Source organism: Phyllostomus discolor, chromosome 4 (assembly GCF_004126475.2).
Source record: "Phyllostomus discolor isolate MPI-MPIP mPhyDis1 chromosome 4, mPhyDis1.pri.v3, whole genome shotgun sequence".
Taxonomy (NCBI): Eukaryota; Metazoa; Chordata; class Mammalia; order Chiroptera; family Phyllostomidae; genus Phyllostomus; species Phyllostomus discolor.
The window spans coordinates 105,562,749-105,587,431 of NC_040906.2; the positions used below are offsets into that span (position 1 = coordinate 105,562,749).

Below are 24,683 nucleotides of genomic sequence, written 5' to 3' on the forward strand. Positions count from 1 at the left end.
TGACAAGATGAAGCTCAAATAATGTATGTTTGAAAGTGGAGATGTCCCACCTGAGAACAGTGTTTTCCAAACCGTGTTAATGCTGGGAGGTTCTTTTGAATGAGACCTGTATGAAGTCCAGTCACAAACCCCAACTTCACCCAGGACAGCTCTACTCCCAAGACTTTCTCAGTGTAAAAAATGTGTGACTACAATGCCTGAGAATATGCTTTTAATAAAACTAAAATCACTCCCAAGCCCTAGTGACATATTTCTAAATCATACACACTTCCCACATTGTACTCTGCAAATTAACATGTAGCTGGGTTCTTCAGCTGTTCCTTAGGTCGTTGAACAGAAGAGGGAGGTCTGTGTCACATTCAAATTGATTATTTTATCTAAACCCAATATCCTTTTCTGGCCATCTGATCTGTAAGTTTTACATGACCTAATAATAGGGTCCAGCAGAAGTAATGCCTGCTTGAGAGTGGTTGGTAGGGTGGTAATATGGGTGTAATAATATATAGTTTTAATTGAGCATTTCACATGAAATGTTCTATGGTATGCATGAGTAGAATATTGTTAAGTTACAGAACTGCATGCTTATGGTTTTGTAATAAAAGATTTTATAATAAAAAAGTGGCATTATTTGTGCCAGGCCCTGTGCTTGTCCATTTCTCCTGTAGGCAACACTTTTTGCTCCATGCTTGGTGAACGCAGATCATGAGCTATGGCCTCTCTGTGGATTTTGAGCATCATCAGGTGAATTCTGACTCCCAGGTAAAGATGGTAGACTAAACATCTAATTGCCCTCTGTCCCAAAGCTCCACTAAAAACAAGGCAAAATGACTTAAAAAAAAATATATGGAGAAAAAAGAAGCAATAGGAAAACCCTGGCACTGGGTAGCAGAGACTCAGTGGTATCAGTGGTAGCTGGCTTTGGAGAGACAAGAAACCCCACAAAAGCAACAGCTGAGAGCCAGCCCCTGGTTCTGAAAGGCTCGGGAAGTGGTAACTGCACAGGACTTATGGAACTGGGGTTTGAGGGCCCAAGACTCAGGGTCGGCAATGGGGGCCAAGGGAGACTCCCACTCCTGTCCCACACACTGCTGGGTTACTGCTCCTCCTGACCCCAGCACTCTCCTAAACCTGGAGATGTTAATACACCAGGACAGTGCCCAATAAACCACCTGCCTTTATCAGTCACCCTTGGTGAAGCTCAGAATTAACAAGCCAAACCCACACATGCAGAGGCTATGGCAGCTCTTTAATTTTCTGACTTTTAATTGTGAGTAGGCAACCAGAAATTACCAACATAGGAGAAGCACCTTTACTATGAAATATAGAGATAAAAACAGACAAATTAAAAAAAAACAACTTGGAGGACACAGAAACTAGAGGGAGAAACCCCACGAATACAATAAACAAACAAACAAACAAACAAACACACTATCATCAATATCCTATGAGAAGACATTACATCCAAGAAACAAGATGCTATTTTTTGTATTAATTTTGAAGTATATTTTATTCTGTTATTACGGCTGTCCCAATTTTTCCCCTTTGTCCCCCTCTGCCCAGTATCCCCCTTCCTTGCAGTAATCCATCCCCTTAGTTAATGTCCATGGGTCATGCATATAAATTTTTTGGCTTCTCCATTTCCCATACTGTTCTTAACAACCTCTGTCTATTTTTCTTACCAATTATGCTTTTTAATCCCTTCCCCTTCCCTCTCCCAGGCAATAACCCTCCAAATGATCTCCATATCTATGATTCTGTTCCTGTTGTGGTTGTTTGCTTAGTTTGATTTTGTTTTTGTTTTGTTTCGACATTCAACACATGAATAACAGGAGTTGCAGAAAGGGAATGGACATGTGCACACACAGGCACACACACACGTCCATTGATGCAAAAATCTAAATAAAATACTAATCAGAATCCACCTACACAACAAAAAACGAGGCCTCACACACTGGCCGGGTGGCTCAGTTGGTTGGAGCATCATCCCATACACCAGGGCTGTGGGCGGAGCAAAAACAACAGGTCAATGTCTGTTTCTCTCTCTCAAATCAGTAAATAAAACAATTAAACACATACACACATACATGCAATAGGGAATGGAGGGAAAAACCTCCTTAACTATGACTCAAAGAAACAATAAGGAAAAAATTAAATATATCTGATTGCTTTAAAGTTTTTTGCCTGGCGAAAGGCAAGTGATACATAGGGATGATGTAGTTGCAGCTTATATGACAGGTGGGCAGTGCTGTGTGCAGAAGAGCACTAACAGGCCTGCATATGAGCCCTGCCCTAGTTCGCATCTGGGCACTCAGGTTTGTGGAGGGACCTACCATCCCCTGAACAGTAAGAGAGATTCACGTGTGCTTGACCCACGCAAGTAATAGTTCAGTGCATACCTGCTCTCCTTCTGGGATGCTAGGATGTCAGCCTGTGCCAGTGGAGGGTGCCTCCAGCAGCCCCAAGCAGTGGAAACTTGGGCAGAGCCACAGTGAGCTCACCAGTTGGCTGGTCGATCTTGCTGGCACAGGGGTGTGCCTCTGGGTGCCCTGGGAGCCGGCTCCTGGCCTCCTCCGACCTGCCTCCTGTGTCTTTTCCCCTCCGCTGATTTTGCTTTGTACCTTTTCAATATAGTGCTATGATTGTTCCTAGCAAATCCCTGAACTCAGGGGTGGGATATGGGGCTCTGAACACACCTAATATATGAAGGACTTCTAAAAATAAAGCAGTTGAAGACCAAAATCACACAGAAAAACGGGCTAGTGAAATGAAGAGACAGAAAACAGAAATGCAAATGCCTCTTAACAATAAAAAAGATGCTCCTTTGCCCACAATAATATAAGAGAGTCTGACTAAAACTACAGTAAAATGTGTCATTTCTGCCCTTCTGGATTGATAAAAATAATAAAAAATGGTGATACGCAGTTAGTGAAGCTGCAAGAGGGCAGGCGTTCTCATACATCGCTGCAGACACACACCACTGAGGGATTCAACACTGCCTGGCAAAATCGCATTGTGCATTTACTCTTTGACCCAGAAATTCCACTTCTAGGAATGCAACCCAGAGATACTCCAGGAAAAAATATAGCAAGATGTGCGGTCCTGGCTGGTGTGGCTCAGTGGCTTGAGCATCGGCCTGCAAACTGAAAGGTTACCAGTTCAATTCCCAGTCAGGGCACGTGCCTGGGTTGTGGGCCAGGTTCCCCATAGGGGGTACACAAGAGGTAATCACACATTGATGTTTCTTTCCCTTTCTCCTCTCTCTCTAAAAATAAATAAATAAAGTTGTCTCTTTTTTTTTAAAGGTATATGCGTTGCACAGGCTATCACTGCAGCCTTTTGATAATAGCAAAATGCTCTAAAAACTGTGGGGACATGCCTAATGAACACCAGAAACAGGCTGACTGGGCTTCGGTTGGCCACATCTGAAACAATTTAAGCATCAAAACAAATAATGGCCATAACAGATAATAACCCACTGAACATAGTAATGACATAATGGACTTTAACGCTTTGAATAAAATATCAATAACAACCCAAGCAGATGATAAATAAATAATTGGAGGCTATGAAAAACTGATTCCTGATAGTAAAATGTTAATTAATAAATGTAGATAATACTAGAGGGTTTTTTTTTTAAATCTCAGTTTTGCAACCCTCACATAATAGCCACTAAAGGCCAGAATCACCAATGGATACTAAAACTAGTGGGTGAAAGTTTAAGGACAACAGGGTCTCTGTCCATAAACGACATTGCTAACACAAAGGGAAACAGGAACCAGACAGAGAAGAAATCTAGTGGGCATCACCAAGTCCAAACAACCCAACTGAACCCTATTGGGAACAAGGCAAAGCATGATCTTCAGCCTTCTGATGAGATGAACGGGGTCCGGGGATCCCAGGGACAGCACCGCAATCACAGTTGCAACACCGTCTTAGACACCTGGCAGTGGCCAAGACAGTAGATCTTCAGTGCTCTCACCACAAAACTCAAATGGTAATTCTATGTCCTGATGGGGTGTCAGCTACCTCTGTGGTGACAGCCATTTTGCAAGTATACAAATGTATCATCAAATCAACATGTTCTACACCTTCAACTTACACAGTGTGAGATGCCAACTACAGGTCAGTGAAACTGAGGGGAGAGAATGCCTTCTGATGGGATGCCCTAAGGACTGGCTGCCAAAAATGTCAATGTCTTGAAAGACAGAAAATGGCTAAGGAACTGGTCCAGTTAAGTGAGACTTAAAGGATAAGATGGCAACCAAACGGCAGGTGTGCTGCTAGAGGACAGGGAGGACAGAATCCACAAGGCATACACGGGCCGTGCACGGGGACCCGGGCTGCCTGTAACACTACCATATAATGTTGACTGTTCCAGTTTCGATCATTGGTCTGTGTTAATGCAAGTTCCTCGTTCTCAGAAAGTATACATTAAAGCACAATTCAGAAAATAATAATACAGATGGGTATACAGAGAATGATAAGCCAAATGTTAATAGTTGGTGAAACTGGATGAAGAACATGTAGTTTTTTTGGTATACTTCTTGCAGCTTTTCAGTAGATCAGAAAGTTTTCAAAACAGATTTCAAAAAATACAGAATCTTCATTTAAAAAATTTGGTGGTGAGAAGTGAGACTAGTGTTTGTGGGTGTTCTCTGAAAACTATGACCCCCAGCAATTCCCTTAAATAAATGAAGCTTTCTCTTTGGATTGGGCGGATCCCATGGCCCACACTATCCTGGCCCCCAGCACAGGTGCTCAACACCTTGGTCTTGGGTTTATCAGACAATGCTAGGCCAGCAGGATGAAATTTATCTGCTATAAAAACTACTACTTAGTACACTGTTTACTAAATCGTTGGAGTCCACCATGTACAGTTAGATGTGAATATTAAAAACTTTATTGTTGACGCTATTCCAGGTGTCCCCAGTTCCCCCCACCTTTGCCCCCTTCACCCAACTCCCTCTTCCCCTCCTCCCCCTGACCCCCACCTTCACATTCTTGCCTGTGCCCATGGGGTGTGCATACACGCATGGGTGGACCTGGAGAGCATTATGCTGAGGGAAGTGAGCCAGTTGGAGAAACACAAATACCATATGATTTCACACAAATGTGGAACCTAAAGAACAAAGTAAACTGATGAACAAAATAAAACCAGAGACATGGAGAATGGAACAGACTGACAGACCTCAGAGGGGAGGGGTGTAGGAAGGGGACTGGAGCATATTAGCCAATGTGAAGTTTTCTTTTAGAATTTAGTACTACAGAAGGCTCTGTCACCTGAGAAACAGGTATTTGTCTTGCTTCCTGGTGACAGAATTACATAGCGAAGGTGACTCTTACAGTTTGTCAGACAGGAAGACTGAGGCCAAACATGGGGCTGGACCACCGGAGCCCCAGGCCTGCACCTTCAGGTAACGCCCCAGGCCCATGCTTTCCCTTGGTCCTGATTATTTCTAATCTGCATTTACCCCTTTTTATTCTACTTTGAGGTAAAAGTCTACCCAAAACCATTTAAGGTCTCTAGGAAATATAAGAACTACTAAAACGCTTTAAGTAAATGTGGGCTCTTCTGGGCAGCTCCTTCTGGCCATTCACTGGACACTGAGCATACGTGACGGACCACCGTCCTTCCCATCACAGAACATGCCCACGTGACACCACTGTCAGATCCCCTGCCACTGTTTCTAAGTCTGGACACCAAGGCCTACAACGACAGCCTGAAGACAGCATGACTTGGAGCCATGACATCCTGTAGTTCTGTCTCCAAAAGAACCAAGTTACATTGATCACTGACCTCAGAAGGTCAAAACTTTTGAGGTCATTTTAGATGTTTATAGCAAGGATGATGAGTCAAGTCCCCAGCTTACTAGTATTAAAAGTGGCAAACCTTGTGGGTATTACTTTATTGCTTCTACCAAGAAATACTTTGGATTTCAACAGTCTGACAAGACCGAAAATGCAAAAGCAAAAATCGCACATGCAAATGTGGGGAAAAAAATTACTTCCCCCCTGTGATTTGGTGGGTGAGAGGTGAACGCTGGTAGTAGGAGGAGGGGATGGGCCAGGGAGCCCACATTTAGGTGGGGGGTGTTAATACCAATCCTGACTTTGGATTGTTTTGGGCAGCAAAATGACCTCTAAAATAAAGCCATAATACTTTTGGCAGAATGTGTTTTTCAAAAAGAAGAATCAGTACAAGCTAAAAAGCAGGGGTTTTTCTCCAGCCTGTAACCACGACTGGTATCTTTAGCAGCAAAAGGAAAAAAAGATCAGTAGAAGGGGAAGGGTGGAAAATTAAAGAAAACACCCCCACAAGGTTGTCAAAGAAACGAAACCAAGTGCATTTATGCACAAAAAGAATCAAGACTACAGTGAACGTGCATGCACTATTTTGTGACCAAAAAAAAAAAAGATTAAAATCCCGTCTTGAAAAATCTTTTGAGAGACTACATTTCCTTCCAGGTTACTTTATTACAGACCTCATCTGTAAAGCAAGCAGGCAACCTTGAATTTGTAAACTACCAGCTGGCTGGATTCAGTAACACCTTCCAAAAATCAGCTAAGCTTGGGTCAAGAGAGTACAGGAAATTTCTAAAGGCCTCTTTTGCCTATCTTGACATCACAAGAAGCAATCACACCTAAAAAGGAAAGGAGGGAAGGAAAAAACCCTATGCCACAAACAGGCTTTCCCAAGTTTAGTCTATCTATTTTTCAAAATGGAGCCCTTTTTTTTTTTAAAGAGAAAGGGCAAGTCTACGCAGACCACAGCCAGGGCTCAGCCTGAGCAAGCCCCCAGATACTGGCAGACACCAGACCACGAGGCAAAGCAAGGTGTCCAGTTGGTAAAAGGCTGTAACAGCCTCCGCGAGTGAGTGGCTAAGAGTCACCAGACAGGAGCAATGGCATGCACCCGGGGACCAGGAGAAGGTCAGTGTTAAGGGCCTTAGGAGGTGAGGGTACCATTAGGTGGGGAGGAGGCAGGGAACACTGAAGGGTCTGCATGCATCTGCCTGAAACTGGCATTCCGGGGAGGCTGGGAGGTCAGAGGATGCTGCCCGGAGGAGAGGAAATGGTGAGGCAAGCTGGACCAGCTTCTGCCCTCTCTCCTGGTCAAAGTTAGCAGCCTTGGGGGAGCAGGGTGGGTTGCCTCCACCTGCAAGGGGGTCGCCAGGACCCAGGAGCAGGCGAGGGAGGGTGGGTCTCGGGGCAGGTGCTCGGTGGAGCCACAGTTCTTACCTGGTGCCACAGTCCACCACGCAGGGAGGCAGGGAGGCAGGGAGGCAGGGAGACAGGAAGCCCGCCACCCTCCGCATGCACAACGCTCGACCCACGTGGGCAGCCCGGAAGACCCAGTGAGGCCAGCTTCTGGGAACCTCCACAGCGCTGCTCGTGAGTCTGGACACTCATGGGCTACCCACACAACGCAGCTCTGGCTGGCCAATCAAGGTGTAGGCACACCTCCGATGCCCACCATCTTAAGTGCTGGCAGTAAGGCCTCCTTACCCATACTGCTAGAGGGTAAGGGGAACAGCCCCCTCTAGAGATGGGGTCTATTTTTAGCTGTCCTACAGTGAATGTGACCTGGTTTCCACAACGTGGCTATTTCCCATTCTTTAAGGCTCAGCTCCAATGTCATCTTCTCAATGAAATTGTCTCCTTCCTGTACCTTACTGTCTACTGCAACAATGTATTGCTTTCATTCACAGCACTTGAAGCAAATTTTTAAATGTAATTATTCATATCCAGTCCCCTCTCCTGCTCCATTCGGATAGGGCTGGTGTTTGTTTTACCAATGGTGACCCGTATTGTACGTGTGTGCACAGTATTTGTTGCATCCATGAAAAGCACCCAGATGTCTGGTGAATGAATGAATGAATAACCTTAACCATAAAGAATATAGGTATATGTGCGTGTGTATATATGAGAATATATGTTGTTAGACTTACAATACCTAGCAGAACACTGCATAATTTATTCCTTAGAGGGAAATATGCAAAAGAAAATGAGTAGGCAGCCTTAAGGAATGAATAATCTTATATTGAGTTAACACCACACCCACATCATTACAGGAAAGTTTTCAAGTATCAAAAATGCAATGGTCCAAAAATTCTCACTGAAGCCAAGGACCAAGCAGCTAAGCACTTACCACAGTGTAAAGCAGGGTTGTCAAACTCATTTTCACTAGGGGCCACACAAGCCTCGTGGTTGCTTTCAAAGGGCTGATTGTAATTTTAGGACTGTATAAATATAACTGCTCCTGAACTAGGGGCAGGGAGCTCAGCACTGCCACCAGGTATAAATAAAGTGCTGGCCTGGATAAAACAAGGTGGAGGGCCAGATTTGGCCTGTGGTCCTTGTGTTTGCCACCTGTGACATACAAGATAAGATGGGAGTTGTGAATACCAGCAAACCCACTGAAGTAGAGAACCCACCAACAAAGGAATCACCAACAGATAAAGCCCAAGTACAACAAGAGAGTCTGCACAAACAGAAGAGAGAGCAACCCTAGAACATCCAGACAAGATCAAAGAGACCACACCACTGAATCCCACAGAACCCCTACCATAGAAGTTCATCCTACAAAGACAGCATCAAGAAACACAGAAACAAACAAAAAGAGCCACCTAAAATGGGGAGACAAAGAAAAAAACCTGCAATCAAAAGGAATGGAAGACTCTCCACTAAAAGAATTCAATGAAATGGAGACAAGCAAACTATTAGATATAGAATTCAAAAGGATGGCTATAAGGATGCTCAAGGAACTCACAGACAATTATAAGGAACTGAGTGAGAACAACAGTATGAAAAAGGAAATAGAAACTGTAAACAAGAACCAGGAAGAAATGAAGAATAAAATTTCTGAAATAAAAAACACACTAGAAGGAATTACAAGCAGGCTGGATGAAGCAGCAGACTGAATTAGTGAGCTGGAAGACAAGGTAGAAAGAAACACCCAGGTAGAGCTGCATGATAAAAGACTACAAAAATGTGAGAATAGCTTAAGGGAACTCTAAGGCAATATAAAATGGAACAACATTTGAATCATAGGAATACCAGAAGGAGAACAAGAGGAGCAAGGGATAGAAACCCTGTTTGAAAAAATAATGACAGAAAACTTGCTCCAAATCTGCAGAGGGGGAAAACCACACAAGTTCAGGAAGCACAGAGGTTCCCATTCAAGATAAAGTAGGCCTCAAAGATCCCTACCCCAAGACACATCATAATTAAAATGCCAAGTTTTAAAGACAAACAGAGAATCTTAAAAGCAGCAAGGGAGAAACAGGAAGTAACATATGAGGGAGCTCTGATAAGTGTAGCAGCTGACCTTTCAACAGGCACACTACAGGCCAGAACAGAATGGGGAGATATATTCCAAGTAATGACAAACAAAGGCCTTCAACCAAGGCTACTCTATCCAGCAAGTCTCTCAATTAAAATGGAAAGTGAAATAAGGAGTTTCCCAGACAAAAGAAGGCTGAAAGAATACACGTCTTCCAAACGGGCACTGCAAAGGATGCTAAAGTGTCTGCTATAAGATGAGGAAGAAAGAGTGAGAGAGAGGAACACAGGTACAAAGAAGGTAAAATGAATAAGTTCCTATCAATAATAACCTTAAATGTTAATAGATTAAATGCTGTAGTCAAAAGATATAGAATAGCTGAATGGATAAGAAAACATGACCCACACATATGCTGCCTACAAGAGACCACCTCAGAACAAAACACCTACACAGACTGAAAGTGAAGGGTTGAAAAAAATATTCAAAGCAAATGGATAGGGAAAAAAAGCCAGGGTAGTAATACTTATATTAGACAAAATAGACTTCAAAACAAAGGCCTTAAAAAGAGACCCAAAGGATATTTCATACTACTCAAGGGAAGAATTCATCAGGAAGACATAAACATTATAAATATATATGTACCCAACATAGGAGCACCCAAATATATAAGGATAATCTTGGAGGATTTCAAGAAGGATATAGACAGCAACACACTTATATTTAGGATTTTTTAAAAAGATTATTTATTTTTAGAGAGGAAAGGGAGAGAGAGAGAGAGAGAGAAACATGAATGTGTGGTTTCTGGGGGCCATGGCCCACAACCTAGGCATGTGCCCTGACTGGGAATTGAACCTGCGATGCCTGGTTTGCAGCCCATGCTCAATCTACTGAGCTACACCAGCCAGGGCTATACTTAGGATTTTAAACCCCACTGTCAAAAATGGATAGATCTTCCAAACAAAATATCAACAAAGATATGGCAGCATTGAACAAAGCCCTAGATCAAATAAATGGACTTAACAGATACAGATATACATATACATATATATATGTACATGTGTGTGTATATATGTATGTGTGTGTGTATATGTGTGTGTGTATATAAAACTTTCATGCCAAAGAGGCAAAACACACATTTTTTCCAAATGTACATGGAACATTTTTAAAGATAGACCACATGATAGGACACAAAACCAACCTCAGCAAATTCAAGAAAATTGAAATCATTTCAAGCATTTTCTGGAACCACAAGGGGCTGAATATAGAAACTAACCTCAAGGAAAAAACTCAAAACCAATCAAATTCATGGAGATTGAATAGAATGCTATTAAACAATGAGTGGGTCAATAATGAGATCAAGAAAGAAATAAAAAAGTTTCTGGAAACAAATGAAAATGAACACACAATGGTCCAAAACTTTTGGAACACAGCAAAGGCAGTCCTGAGAGGGAAGGTCACAGCAATACAGGCCTACATAAAAAAAGATATAAATATTTCCAAAAAACAACCTAACTCTATACCTACAAGAACTGGAGGAACAACAACACACAAAGCCCAGAACAAGTAGAAGGAAGGAAAAAACCAAGATCAGAGCAGAATTAAATGGCATGGAGACTAAAATGGCAATTCAGAGTATCAATACATCTAGGATCTGGTTCTTTGAAAAGATAAACAAAATTGACAAACCTTTAAGCAGACTCATCAAGAGAAAAGAGAGAGGACCCAAATAAACAAAACCAGAAATGAAAGAGGGAAGTTTACAACTGATACCACAGAGATATGATGGATTGTAAGAAATTACTATGAAGAATTATGTGCCAAGAAATTTGGAACCCAGAGTAAAATGGACACATTTCTAGAAAAATACAATCTCCCAGAACTGAATGAAGAAGAAGCAGAAAGCCTGAACAGACCAATTACAGCCAATCGAAGCAGTAATCAAAAAACTCCCAGCACACAAAAGCCCTGGACCAAATGTTTTCACAAAAGAATTTTACAAAACTTTTAAGGAAGAGCTAACCCCATATTCTTCTCAGAATATTCCAAGAAATCCAAAAAGAGGGAAGACTACCAAACTCTCTTTATGAAGCCAGCATCACCCTAATTCTAAAACCAGATAAAGACACACAAAGAAAGAAAACTATAGGCCAACATCACTGATGAACATAGACGGTAAAATCCTCAACAAAATATTGGTGAACGGCATCCAGCAATACATTAAAAAGATCATACACCACGATCAAGTGGGATTCATCCCAGGGATGCAAGGATGGTACAATATTCGCAAATCAATAAACTTAATACATCATGTAAACAAAATGAAAGACAAAACTCACAAGATCATATCAATAGATACAGAAAAAGCATTTGATAAGGTACAACACCCATTTATGATAAAAACACTCAGCAAAGCGGGAGTAGAGGGAGCATTCCTCAACATATACAAGAAACCTACAGCCAACATCATACTTAATGGGCAAAAACTAAATCTTTCCCACTAAGATCATGAACAAGACAAGGATGTCTGCTTTCACCACTTCTGTTCAACATAGTATTGGAAGTCCTAGCCACAGCAATCAGATAAGAAAAAGAAATAAAAGGCATTCAGCCCTGGTTGGTGTGGCTCAGTGGATTGAGTGTCAGTCTATGAATAAACGGTCATTTGTTTGATTCCCAGTCAGGACACATGACTGGGTTGTGGGCCAGGTCTGCAGTAGGAGACACTCAAGAGGCAACCATACATTAATATTACTCTCCCTCTCTTTCCCTTCCCCTCTCTAAAAATAAATAAAATCTTTTTTTTAAAAGGCATCCAAATTGGAAAGGAGGAAGTAAAACTGTCACTGTTTGCAGATGATATGATTGTGCACATAGAAAACCCTATAGATTCCACCAAAAGCTACTCAACCTAATAAGTGAATCTGGCAAAACAGCAGGGTTCAAAGTCAATATTCAGAAATCAAATATATTTTTATACACAAACTATGTAAGATCAGAATCAGAAATTGCATTTGCTATAGCAACAAGAAAAATAAAGCACCTAGGGATACACCTGACCAAGGAGGTGAAATATCTGTACTCAGAAAACTACACAAACTGAAGAAAGAGATTAAGAAGACATAAATAAATGGAAGCATATACTGTGTTCATGGATTGGAAGAATTAATATCATCAAAATGTTGATATTACCCAAAGCAATTTATGTATTCAATACAATCCCTATTAAAATATCAATGACTTATTTCACAGATATAGAACAAATATTTCAAAAATATATATGGAACTGTAAATGACCCCAAATAGCTGCGGAAATTTTAAGAAAGAAAAACAAAGTAGGAGGGATCACAATACCTGATATCAAACTGTATTACAAGGCCACTGTAATCAAAACAACCTGGTACTGGCACAAGAACAGACACATAGACCAATGGAACAGAATAGAGAGTCCAGAAATAAACCCAAGTCTCTATGGTCAATTAATGTTTGGCAAAGGGGGCAGAAGCATAAAATGGAGTAAAAATAGCTTCTTCGATAAATGGTGTTGGACAGCTACCTGCAAAAGAATGAAACTCGATCACCAACTTACACCATACACAAAAATAAATTCAAGGTGGATAAGAGACTTAAATATAAGTCATGACACGATCAAAGTCCTAGAGGAGAGCATAGGTAGGCAAATCTCAGACATTCCATGCAGCAACATCTTCACCAATATGTTGCCTAGAGTAAGGGACATAAAGGAAAGAATAAACTAATTGGACTTCATCAAATTGAAAGCTTCTCCATGGCTAAAAAAAACTGCATTAAAATGAAGATAGAACCAACAGTATGGGAAAACATATTTGCCAATGATACCTTGGACCAGGGTTTGATCTCCAAAGTATATAAAGAACTCATAAAACTCCATTCCAGGAAGACAAACAATCTAATTAAAAATGGGCAAAGGACTTGAACAGACACTTCTCCAAGGAGGACATACAGAGGGCCCAGAGACACATGAAAGATGCTCAGCATCATTAACTATCAAGAGATGCAAATTAAAACCACAATGAGATCCCACTTCACACTGGTCTGAATGGCCATCATAAATAAATCAACAAACAAGTGCTGGCAAGGTTGTGAAGAAAAGGGATCCCTAGTGTATGCACTGTTGGTAGGAACGCAGACTGGTGCAGGCACTGTGGAAAACAGTATCAAATTTCTTCAGAAAAGTAAAAATTGAACTGCCTTTAGACCCAGCAATACCACTGTTGGGATTATACCCTAAGAATCCCAAAACACCAATTCAAAAATACCTATGCACCCCAATGTTCACAGCAGCACAATGCACAATAGCCAAGTGCTGGAAGAAACCTAAGTGCCCATCAGTAAATGAGTGTATCAAAAACTGTGGTACACTTACACAATGGAATACTACACAGCAGAAAGAAAGAAGCTTCTACCCTTTGCCATAGTATGTATGGAACTGGATAGCATAATGCTAAGTGAAATAAGCCAGGTGGTGAAAGACAAATGCCATATAATCTCACCTATAAGTGGAACCTAATCAACAAAACAAACAAGCAAGGAAAATACAACCAGAGACACTGAAATAAAGAACAAACTGACAGTTACCAGAGAGAAAGGGGGAGAGGGATAATAGGGAATGGGCCATCAAGGAACATGTATAAAGGACACATAGACAAAACCAAAGAGGGTAGGTTTGAGTGTGGAAGGAAGGGTTGGGTGGGGCAGGGGCATGTGTGGGGTGAAAATGGAGACAACTGTACTTGAGCAACAATAAAAAAAAGAAACAAAACAAAACTTATTTGAAAAAGTGATGAAAGAAAACTTCCCTAATTTGGTTAAAGTAATAGATATACAAGCCCAGGAAGTACAGAGAGTCCCAAACAGGATGAATGTAAAGAGAATCACACAAAGTGACATTATAATTAAAATGCCAAAGGTTAAAGATAAAGAGAGTATCTTAAAAGCAACAAGAGAAAAGCAGAGAGTTACCTACAAAGGAATTCTCATAAGACTATCAGCTGATTTCTCAAAAGAAACTTTGCAGTCTAAAAGGAACTAGCAAGAAGTAGTCAAAGTGATGAAAAGCAAGGACCTACAACCTCAATTACTCTCTCCAGCAAAGCTATCATTTAGAATTGAAGGGCAGATAAAATTCTTCCCAGACAAGGTAAAGCTAAAGGAGTTCATCATCACCAAGCCATTATTATATGAAATGCTAATGGGACTTATTTAAGAAAAAGAAAAATATCACAACTAGAACAGTGAAATGGCAATGCACTCACAAGTATCAACAATTGAAACTAAAAAACAATTTAGGCAAGCAAACAGAACAGAAATGGTATCATAGACTGGAGATCATTTGGAAGGTTATCAGTTGGGAGAGGGAAGGGAGACAATAGATTAAAAAATGCATAGATTAAGAAGTACAAGTAGGTAGATACAGAATAGAGAGGGGGATGTTAAGAACATTATAGGAAATGAAAGTAGCCAAAGAACTTACATGCATGACCCATGGACCCACGACCCATGAACTAAGGGAAGAGGAGTTGCCAGAGAGAATGGGGTACTAGTTGGAGGTGGTCAAAGGGGGAAAAACTGGGGCAACTGTAATAGCATAATCACTAAAATGTATTTTTAAAAATAAGATGATTTTAGGGCTTTTCTCAAGGCACTTTTTTCACATTATTTCTTCTTCCACACATAACTTCTCTCCTTTAATTCACTATGTGTTTCATGCGTTGCTTATGTTTATTTAATTTATAATTATTAATTCTAAAGTATATGCTTTATTTTGCTCTAAAAATAAAGTTGACATTTCCTTTTTAAATTTTTATTATGAAAAATTTTACAGATATACAAAAATGCAGATTAATTGAATAAACTCTTGTACCCATCACCCAGTTTCATTTATATGATATATAATGACATTTTCTCTTGGACCAGAATTTCTAAAAATTGTCTCTACTCCACATTTTCTATTAACTTTCTGAAAAAGTCTGGAGCACGGATTCCACACTTCACATGATTTTCTAGATTATATTTTAGGGATAAGTTTTTGTCTGTTAATTCAGCTATATTTTCTTACTCTTTAAAAAATATATTCATCATTTTCTCTGCCCTACTTGGATAATACATTGTCACCTTTTTAAAGAAACCAATCAAGCACTTCATCATTCCTTGCATGTCCTTCTCTAGGCTAAGTTGCATTCTCCACTGGCTTTTCTAAGGGTTTTTGGTTATCATATATCAGACTGTGATCAGTAGGCAGAATATCAGAGAACTTGGGATAGATTAGATTTCTGAAGCGATCAGTCATCAGGTCAGATCTGAAATGAGAATGAGAGTAAAACACCCTTGATGTGCTACCTAATGGTCTCATGAGTCCCCTTTTAAGGTAAAAGGAGAATCAAGCTGGGATTTGGAATCTAATCCTGGTGTCCAGAATCCAGGGGAATGATGTCAGAAGAAACTACATTAGGGGACCAAAGAATGAAGAGAAGGTGTAGAATTTCAGAGACGAAAACTGGGGGACAAGGTGAGGATAGGGCACTTGGTCATGTTATAAAACAAGAGAAGTCCAAACATATAGTCCAGGGGGATTCTGACCCATCCTGAAGCCATCTTCAGAGAGGAGGATCGGAGAAGGGGTAATCACCCAATACTCATGTCCATACACACCCATTGCCCGAACTTGTTCTGCAGTCACACAGAGATGACTCATGACATTGTCCTTTGCCTTAGCCAGAACCCACCCTGTCCTGTCCTCAGTCTCCCCCTCCCACTACCACCTCCCTGATGTGAGCCCCCTAGCCCGGAGCATGGAGCAGGCGGACTCATCTCCATGGATGTCTGGTTGCATGACAGTCTGTGGGTCTCATGCTTCTTCCCTTCAGAAAGGATCAGTTCTTGGGGAGCTGTATTTGGATCCAGCATCACATTCACTGTCAATAAAGAAAATCCATTCTGATAATAAGCAATATTATGGAAGTATTAAAAATAGTAATGTCATGAAGTTAATATCTAAACAGGCAAACATTGTTACAGTGACATAAGGTATTTAAAGTGAAAGAACTTTTTAAGACACAGAAAACAGCCATCTCTGTCAATACCCAAGAAGTCCTTTATCACCAGCAAGCGAGTCACCATAGAGTTGCAGATCTCAGTGAAATCTTCATGCCAACAGAATCACAGTGTCTCAGCTCACAGCCTTGAAAGCAAGGATGGATACTCTACTTTTTTTCATCCTCTCCCTTAACTAGATCACTTGGGAATGTGCACTAGGGGATCAAATTATTGTCTTTTAATCCATTTGCTTCTATTATCACTGTAAACATTGGCACTGATCCTGATTACAGGAATGTAAGTCATAGACTCTCATGTTACATGAGTTATTGAATGTTCAGGGAATGACTGCCACATGTGACTTCTGAGGGAAGCGCACAGTGGGGTTCCCACTGCAAAGTGTGTTCCACAGTTTCTGTTTACCTCACTTACCATTTCTACAGCTCCTTTTCTTTATCAGGCCTACAGCCACCAGAAGAGGAATCCAAAAATAAGCAGTATTATCCATGAAAAGGTCATCCTGGAATCTAAAATGAGAACCCCAAAATCCCATTAAATTATGAAACTAGGAAAATGCCAAGTTAATCCATTGTATCTGAACAACTCCTGACCTGGAGAGGAGGATGAGAACCTGGCCTCAGGGAGGAAGGGTCTGTTGGCCCTGTGGGAGCTGAGGAGATACTTGAAGTTTATGTTAACTTTATTGTTTGCTCCTTGCAGTCAGACACACTCACACACTCACATACCCAAACACACATACACAGCTACATACACAAACATATTCATACAGTGATCCACACATACTCACACTCATGTAGTCACACACACTCATGTAGTCACACCCAGACACTCTCACACTGACATGCACACACACTCACACACACACATACACACATACACACAGTCACACACATGTACACATGCACAACTCACACTCATACACACACTCACACAAGCACACACTCACACCAAAAATACATACTTACACACATTCACACACATTTCTCTTTCTTCTCTTTTCCAGTTCTATTACAACAATCACTGGAGAGGGTGGCAAAGGATAAGGTTATCCAGTCTACTGTCGTGAAGGTGATGGTAAGGACAATTAGTTTTTAATCCAAAAGAAAATCCACCGTGAGTAAAACAAAAAGTCTGGGTTGGTCTTCATATTTATTTCCCAAAGCTGAGAGGCACACATGAGTCACCAACCTGAGGAAGAAAAAGTCGCCACTTTCTCCTCTCCGAGAAGGGAGTTGCTGACAGAGCAGGTCACGTTCACAGCAGAGCTGTCTGCGACCAACAGGAACGCCTCCACGTGGAAGAGCCCGCGGCTGTCTGGAGTCAGGACCTCCGAAGATGATGGAACTGTCTTTCCTTCCGCGTCCCTCCACTGCACACGGGGCTGTGGGAACCACCCTTCTGAGCTGCACCTCAGCTGCCTTTGTCCATCCTGTGTTCCCCCGCCCATGATAATCTGCGGGGAAGAACCCAGGCCTGGGGAAGAGAGATCAAGACACAAAACCGCCAGTCTCTGCAAGTGGCAATTTGATCGGTGAAGTCACTGAGGAAAGGGAGATTCGGAGGCCTGAGGAGAGAGTGAGGCATATGGAGCAATTATACTGTACTTAGGGATGAGACTAGCTAGAGGGGATTTTGTTTTGTTTTATCGGGTAGCTTTTTTGTCTATGGCCTTTTTTTTCCCCTAAAATCAGCTTGGGACAGATTAAGGGATACAAAAACTTTCAAATCTAATCTTTTTTTCTTCTCTACCTGAGAACAAAATGATTTTGACTAAGGCATAAGTCATATGGCCAGGAAGTAAGTGAATTAGGGAATAGTCTCCAGGATCAAAATCTTACATATATGTCCTAAGGCAGAAAATGATGGTGTCCATTTAACTTCTCCACATGTGCTCCTGTGGCTATTACCTAAACGTGTTTATTAATTTACACACAAATCAATGAGAGAACCAAGTGGAGTATCCAAGACGTTGGCTTTATGTCTTTGATAGCATTTGCTAGCCTTGGAAAATCAACTTTCATTCACAAATATAGACAGTGGCAAAATATGAAAGAGGGAACAATTTTGTTTTTCCTCTTCCATCCTGCCAATTCTGTATTTATTTTTTTATTTATATGTGGATCTAGTTTAGTGTTCAAAACATCACACTTCCTAGTAACTACATATTTCCCAGAGTTTTCATAACATTCTGTGAAACAGTAAGTCTTATGTAAAGTTATAGAGTAAAATTCTCATTATTTCATGAAATGGGTGGCCACTATGGATATCCTGGGAAGGGTACAAATTCTGTAGCCAAAAATTAAATCTGGTTTATTTGAGCTTGTGGACTTTAAGTATCTATGGCAGTTACTGCACATCAGAGGGTTTAATATAAATTTGATGAATGAATGAACATTAAAAAAATATCAGATGCCAGGAAGATTTTCCAGAACTAACATGTCAAAGCAGTAGAATCCAAAATATGTATCTGGAATCCTTACCTACTACCTTCAGATCCAAACTGCTCTCCTGGTAGACACCATCTTTTCCTCTTTCTTTCTGCTGTGCAGTGTTCCATTGTGTAGATGTACCATAGTTTTTTAATCCACTCATTTACTGTTGGGCACTTAGGTTGCTTCCAGGACTTGGCTATTGTAAATTGTGCTGCTATGAGCATTGGGGTGCATAGGTTGTTTCGAATTGGTGTTTCACGATTCTTAGTGTATAATCCCAACAGTGGAATTGCTGAGTCAAAAGGCAGTTCCATTTTCAGTTTTCTGAGGAAATTCCATACTGTTTCCCACAGTGGCTGCACCAGTCTGCAATCCCACCAACAGTGCACTAAGGTTCCCTTTTTTCTACAACCTCTCCAACACTTGTTTGTTTATTTGTTTATTTGTTTATGATGGCCATTCTGACCAGGGTGAAGTGGGATCTCATTGTGGTCTTAATTTTCATCTCTCTGATAGCTAGTGATGCTGAGCATCCTTTCATATGTCCTGAGCCCTCCATTTGTCCCCCTTGGAGAAGTGTCTGTTCAGGTCTTTTGCCCATTTTTTAATTGCATTGTTTGAAAGAATGTAGTTTTATTTCCTTTACAATGTCATGTACATTTATGAGTAAGGAAGATCTTGAACTTGGAAATAATTACAATACTATTATCAATAGCTCTTTAGTCAAAATACAGTGTATATATTTTCAGTTGTAAATGTTTTATAGTTTTTAATACACAGTACTAAATGTTAGATAATTTTCTTGGTTAAGAAAATATTAGGTGTTATGGAACCGTCCCTGGATCCCTCCTGCTAATCTGAGCATCTTGGTTCTAGAGGGAGAGCACTGACCTAGGATGGAGATGACTGAGCCCTTCTCCTCAGCGAGGACAGGGTTGTGGATGAAGCAGGACACGGTTTCTGCAGAGGCATTCCTGACCATGAGCGTGTCTTCCACGTAGAACAAGCCATCTTCATCTTGGATGTGATGCTCAGAGAAAGTCAGCAGCTTCTCTCCCTTCACATCTTCCCAATAAACCTGGGGCTCTGGGAACCAGCCTTCTGCAGTGCAGACAAGCTGGATTTCACCTTCCTCAGAGCCCACCATGTGGATGTGAGGGGTGGACCCCAGACCTGTGGAGGGAGGACATAGCCCAGGGGTTCAGAGCCTGCGGAGGCACACATCATAGAGACTGAGATCCCAGTGCCATTGCTTGGAGGAGAGAGGAGAGGTTGAGGAGAGGTTGGGGAGCAAAGACCATGCCAAGTCTTCTTTCCATTCAAATTGGAGCTCCCATACACTGCAACTGTTCCTGAGTCTGGATCTTTCCATTTTAGCATATGAACAATATTTTTCTTTGGATCCAGACAGGAGAATAAAGAAAAAGGACATTTGACATGTGGCTTATGTCTCTAGTACTGTAAACAAAGATGTGTTATAATTTACTCATGAACCCACACATGCCACAAACTATGCCTTTTTCATCTTAATATTCTTGTGTCAGGCACTTTGCCTGACATTTTGAATGATATCTTGACTCCAATTTAAATATAATATTTAATATAAAGTCAGACATCACTTCCATGGGGATTATTCTTTCCATTCTTTTTGTCAGTGGTTGTGATCTTGGGATGCTACTGGATACCTGAGGAGTGTAAAATGAGAAGCTCCATGAGGAGTTCCTGTATCTAAATATTCCGCTCCATGGAAAAATGTTTTTGAGAAATTCTAGTTTTTATATGATGTTCTTTCTCATCGACACAACTCTCAAACCTAAACAAAGGAGGCTATATTTTCCCTAAGTGGTAATTCTGTCTCTATCGCTCCTTCCATGAGAGCCTTGGAAAATGTGTGGCTTATTTTCAAATGTCCCTGACAGTGGAATGCCTTAGTATGTGCCCCACCCCCTTCACTCCAAGTCTCAGGAACACACGGATCCCTTCTTCCATCTTAAATCATCTTGAACATAATAACAATAGTATAAGTGTTTTTTTAAGTATTAGGAAATAGCCTCATGGAGAAGTAAAAAGGAAGCAGTGGCAGCATGATTCTGCTTTGTCTCCACGGAACTGTCTGCCTGATAAGGTAAATGGATTCATCTGATTTTCTCTTCAGCATGTGGAGGAGTTATTCCTGCCAGGAAACCCTTTGATCATTTATACTTTTCAGATATTTGTTCTTATTTAAGATACATCCTTTCTTCAGAAATCCCTTTCTTCCTGACTCCTTCCTGCTTTGCTGATACAAAACCACATGCAGAACCTGACATTCACAGTGAGTCCCCAACTCACTGAACATGGTATATGATAATCTCAATAAAAGCACAAAGTTCTTAACCACTTCAGTCCCATGCTTAGCTTTCTAACTAGAAGAATTATACAAGAAACAAAGTGTTCACATCTCAGTTACTGCTCATTTGATGTTGGGTAGAGAACAATCAATTCCATTGCAATATGGATGCTGGGCAGTCAGCTAGAGTCACTCAGTAATGGACTTGCCCTTACACATCAGCCTGTGTGGCACAATTCATGTCTCAGCAAAATTGCTAATGATGACATGTTCATGGATTTAAAATAATTGTTAAGAATAGTCAAAACAATGTAAGTTAAATTTAGGAATATTGCTTATGTGAGCTTTAGAGATTTCAGAGCTACTTGCTCTCAGATGAATCAGGCTGGACAACTGGGCATTAGGAATTGTCTTGATGATTAAAGGGAGTTCTTTAACTGGCAATAAATATCACAAATTAATAGACTTCTCCCTCCAACACCCCATGTCTTTTCCCAGATATTCACCTGCTACTTTGAGCAGCAAGCTGGTTTCTCCACAATAGTTTTCCTCTTGGAAATGGCACCATCACCAGATGGTCGGATACTGTGCATCTTCAGAGCCACAGTTCCCTCAGCAAAGTCATCCTCTACCCACTGCACTCGGCCCCTGTGGTCCTCCATCTGCATCTCAGTCCCCTCAGCTCCGACCCGATGTGCTATTTGTATGCTGGGCTCCAAATACCACCTCACCTCCATGTGCACTGCAGTCCTCTTGGGGAGGAGCTGACATGTTAGTAGGGCGTCTTCCCCTACCCTGGCCACGATGGGTTGAGCAGGACCAATCACTGTAAAGTCATCTACAAAACAGTGAAAAGGAGGAACCAGGAAAGGCCAACTGGAAGATTAACAAACTTGCTTTGGATGGCCCAACCTGGTGACTCGCATATTTGGCTGTTACAGAGACGGTTTTCTGTACTGAAAATAACACACAGCTTAAAAATGTGAGTGCCTGTGCCAAATCTGTCACCAGCTGTGGATCTGGGGGCAAATGCATTATTTTCAGTGAGACTGGAGATTTTGAATCTCAATTTCTTCATCTTTAAGATACTAAAACTATCATTTCTGGGCTGTTTTTATTCTCAGATTAATGGGTAAACCCATGTTTTAATTGGGAGCTTCATTAATGATTTATTTTATATTTTATAGTGATTTATTTTAGTGATTTCTCTTTATATTGTTAATGACTGACATTGCAATTACTTTCTTACAATTTAGGCAATACATTTATTCAATAGGTTTTTCAACTTTTCAGGGTTGCTCTTGCTCTCCCTTCTTCTTTTTTTTTTTTGGCTTGCAGTAAGCAGGACTCCTGTCACTGGGGCCATTGTACAAGGTAGGTTTTACAGGGACAATTTCTGGCAGATTAAGGGAAACGATTTGTCTAGGGAGTTTGAGCCTTTCAATCAGATATTGAGTTTTGTCTGACTTCTTCATTATTATCTGCAAATTGAAAAGATATTTAATAATTCTGTTTGTTATTATGTTTAATAATTTTATATGCCATGTATAGTATGTCTTTTTCAGCCTAACATGCTGTAAGGATTTTGTGGAAATCCAGTCCTCCTCAGAAAGAACCTCACCTTACTTAGTTGTTGTTCAATATCAAGAGATGCTGTTCAAAAATTTGCTGTAGAACTCAAGTAGAGTCGGCTTCAGTTCTTCACTGATGGAGCCTGAATATGGAGCTAGAGCTGATCGTACCATCTGGCTGACTGCTTTCACAGGTGAAGGAGATGCACCCCCCAGAGGGGAGGGAGCCACACCCTGTCACATACTTCCTGATGCGCCCTGTCTTGAACCCCAGCCTTCTGATGTCCTGTCCTGTGTGTTTCCCACTGTGACACACTGCATTTGGTGTGTGTGGGAGGGGAGCTCAGATATTACCCACTGACACTGAATTTTCATAATCCTTTTTCAAAGTACAATATTTTGACCAATAAAATTCAGCTACTAAGATTTCCAAACCCATTTACTGGAAGTCTCTCCTTCTAGTGTTTTATTTCCAAGTGTTTATGCTATTCAATTTATGATATAAAGCATTTCTGTAGCCTCCAAAGTGCTGTCCTGCACAGAAGGTAGAGAACTAATGAATGCTCTAACACGTTCCAGGTGGATTCAAGTGTTTTCCATGTACAGACTCATTTAATCTTAAAGCTCACACTAACCTATGAGATGTAGGTATGTTGTTATTTTTATTATAAAGATGAGGACACTAAAGCAGAAGTTACTCAGGCAGCTGTCCAAAGGTATTGCAGCTGGAAGTGGAGGGACTCTTTTTGGAACACAGATGTTTTAGCTCCTAGTCCCCACTCTTAATAGTATACTACCCCTTTTGAATTAAACCTCTGCACCAAGACTGGGTCTCCAGGACACTTGGGTTTAGTGTGGAGCAGGGGAGGGCATCCTACCTGGCTGCTTCATGGTGAGCAGTATGAAGAAGAAGGAGGCCACCGCACCAGACAGGCTGTATCCTGGAAAGTCCACCATCCTCCCTGGAGCAAACGCAAGAGAAAACGTGGCCATACCTGAGTGAGGCTGCAATACTGACATACCGACCACACGTTCTGTGGCTCCCAGTGATGATGTAGTCATAATGAGGAATCAACATCGACCCCTCCACAAGCAAACAGTAAAATGAGCTTGGCTCCATTTCTCATGTCATTGATCATTTCTGACCGCTTAGCCAATGTGTGGCCCTTTAAGCTATGTTTAGGCCTGAAGGAAGATTTCTGATAGAAACAAAAGCTTTCCCGGGCTAAAGGGACAATAATATTTACATTTTTAAAAAATCTCATTAGTTTCATCTATTCAGAGCATGAAGACATTATAAACCAGGGGTCAAATATTTTTTTCTCACTCTCCTACCAGCCCCTCATTCAAATTCCTTCATCACTGGAGCTTCCTAGATGCAGGGGAAGGAGCAGGAAGGCTCTGACCCCCACGCTGCAGCCAGGAAGCCCTCCTGAGTGGGGGAAAGCCAGGGGCAAAGGGGAACCTTGGAAAGGAAGGAAAGAGTAGTGGAAATGGTGCTGCACAAGGACATGACCATGGAAGCAACCCTAAATGGCCTTTCAGGATTGTCTTGAAGACATATAGGAATAAATAAAAGAAATAGCCCAACCGACAGAGATTGGCAAACCCAATAGGCCCACTGTGCCCGCATTGCAGAAATACTTTTTCACAGCTGAAATGTTTTAAAGCTTCCAGGACAAAAACAGAGCACTAGCTTTTGTTTAGAAACTAAAGAGTTCAGAATGAAAAAAGTCTAAGATTCACTCTATCTGGTTTGTGAAGTATCTAACTGACAGAAAGACTTGCTTCACATCAATAAGTCATTTGCTACTTCTCTTTCCTCAGAAACTAACGCCAGCAAGATTTTACAGAGCAGGGAAATCAACAGTCACCTGAATCTCGGGTTTTAGGAGATTATTTTACTCTATTATGAATCTGTTTTCTTTTTTAATGATGCATACTGTCATCAAAATATCTCTAAGGAAAATGAGATT

General features: G+C 41.1%; 1 protein-coding gene across 1 annotated transcript in view; it reads right to left on the minus strand.

Moving 5' to 3' along the window:
- Positions 1-23,664, minus strand: part of LOC114494918 (butyrophilin-like protein 2) — a 173,633-nt gene extending 149,969 nt beyond the window's left edge. Inside the window, 4 exon segments of the mRNA XM_036023887.1 lie at positions 19,699-19,980; positions 21,643-21,705; positions 21,708-21,974; positions 23,586-23,664. Coding sequence (XP_035879780.1) covers positions 19,699-19,980; positions 21,643-21,705; positions 21,708-21,974; positions 23,586-23,664 — 691 coding nt within the window.
- Positions 23,665-24,683: the final 1,019 nt, after the last annotated feature.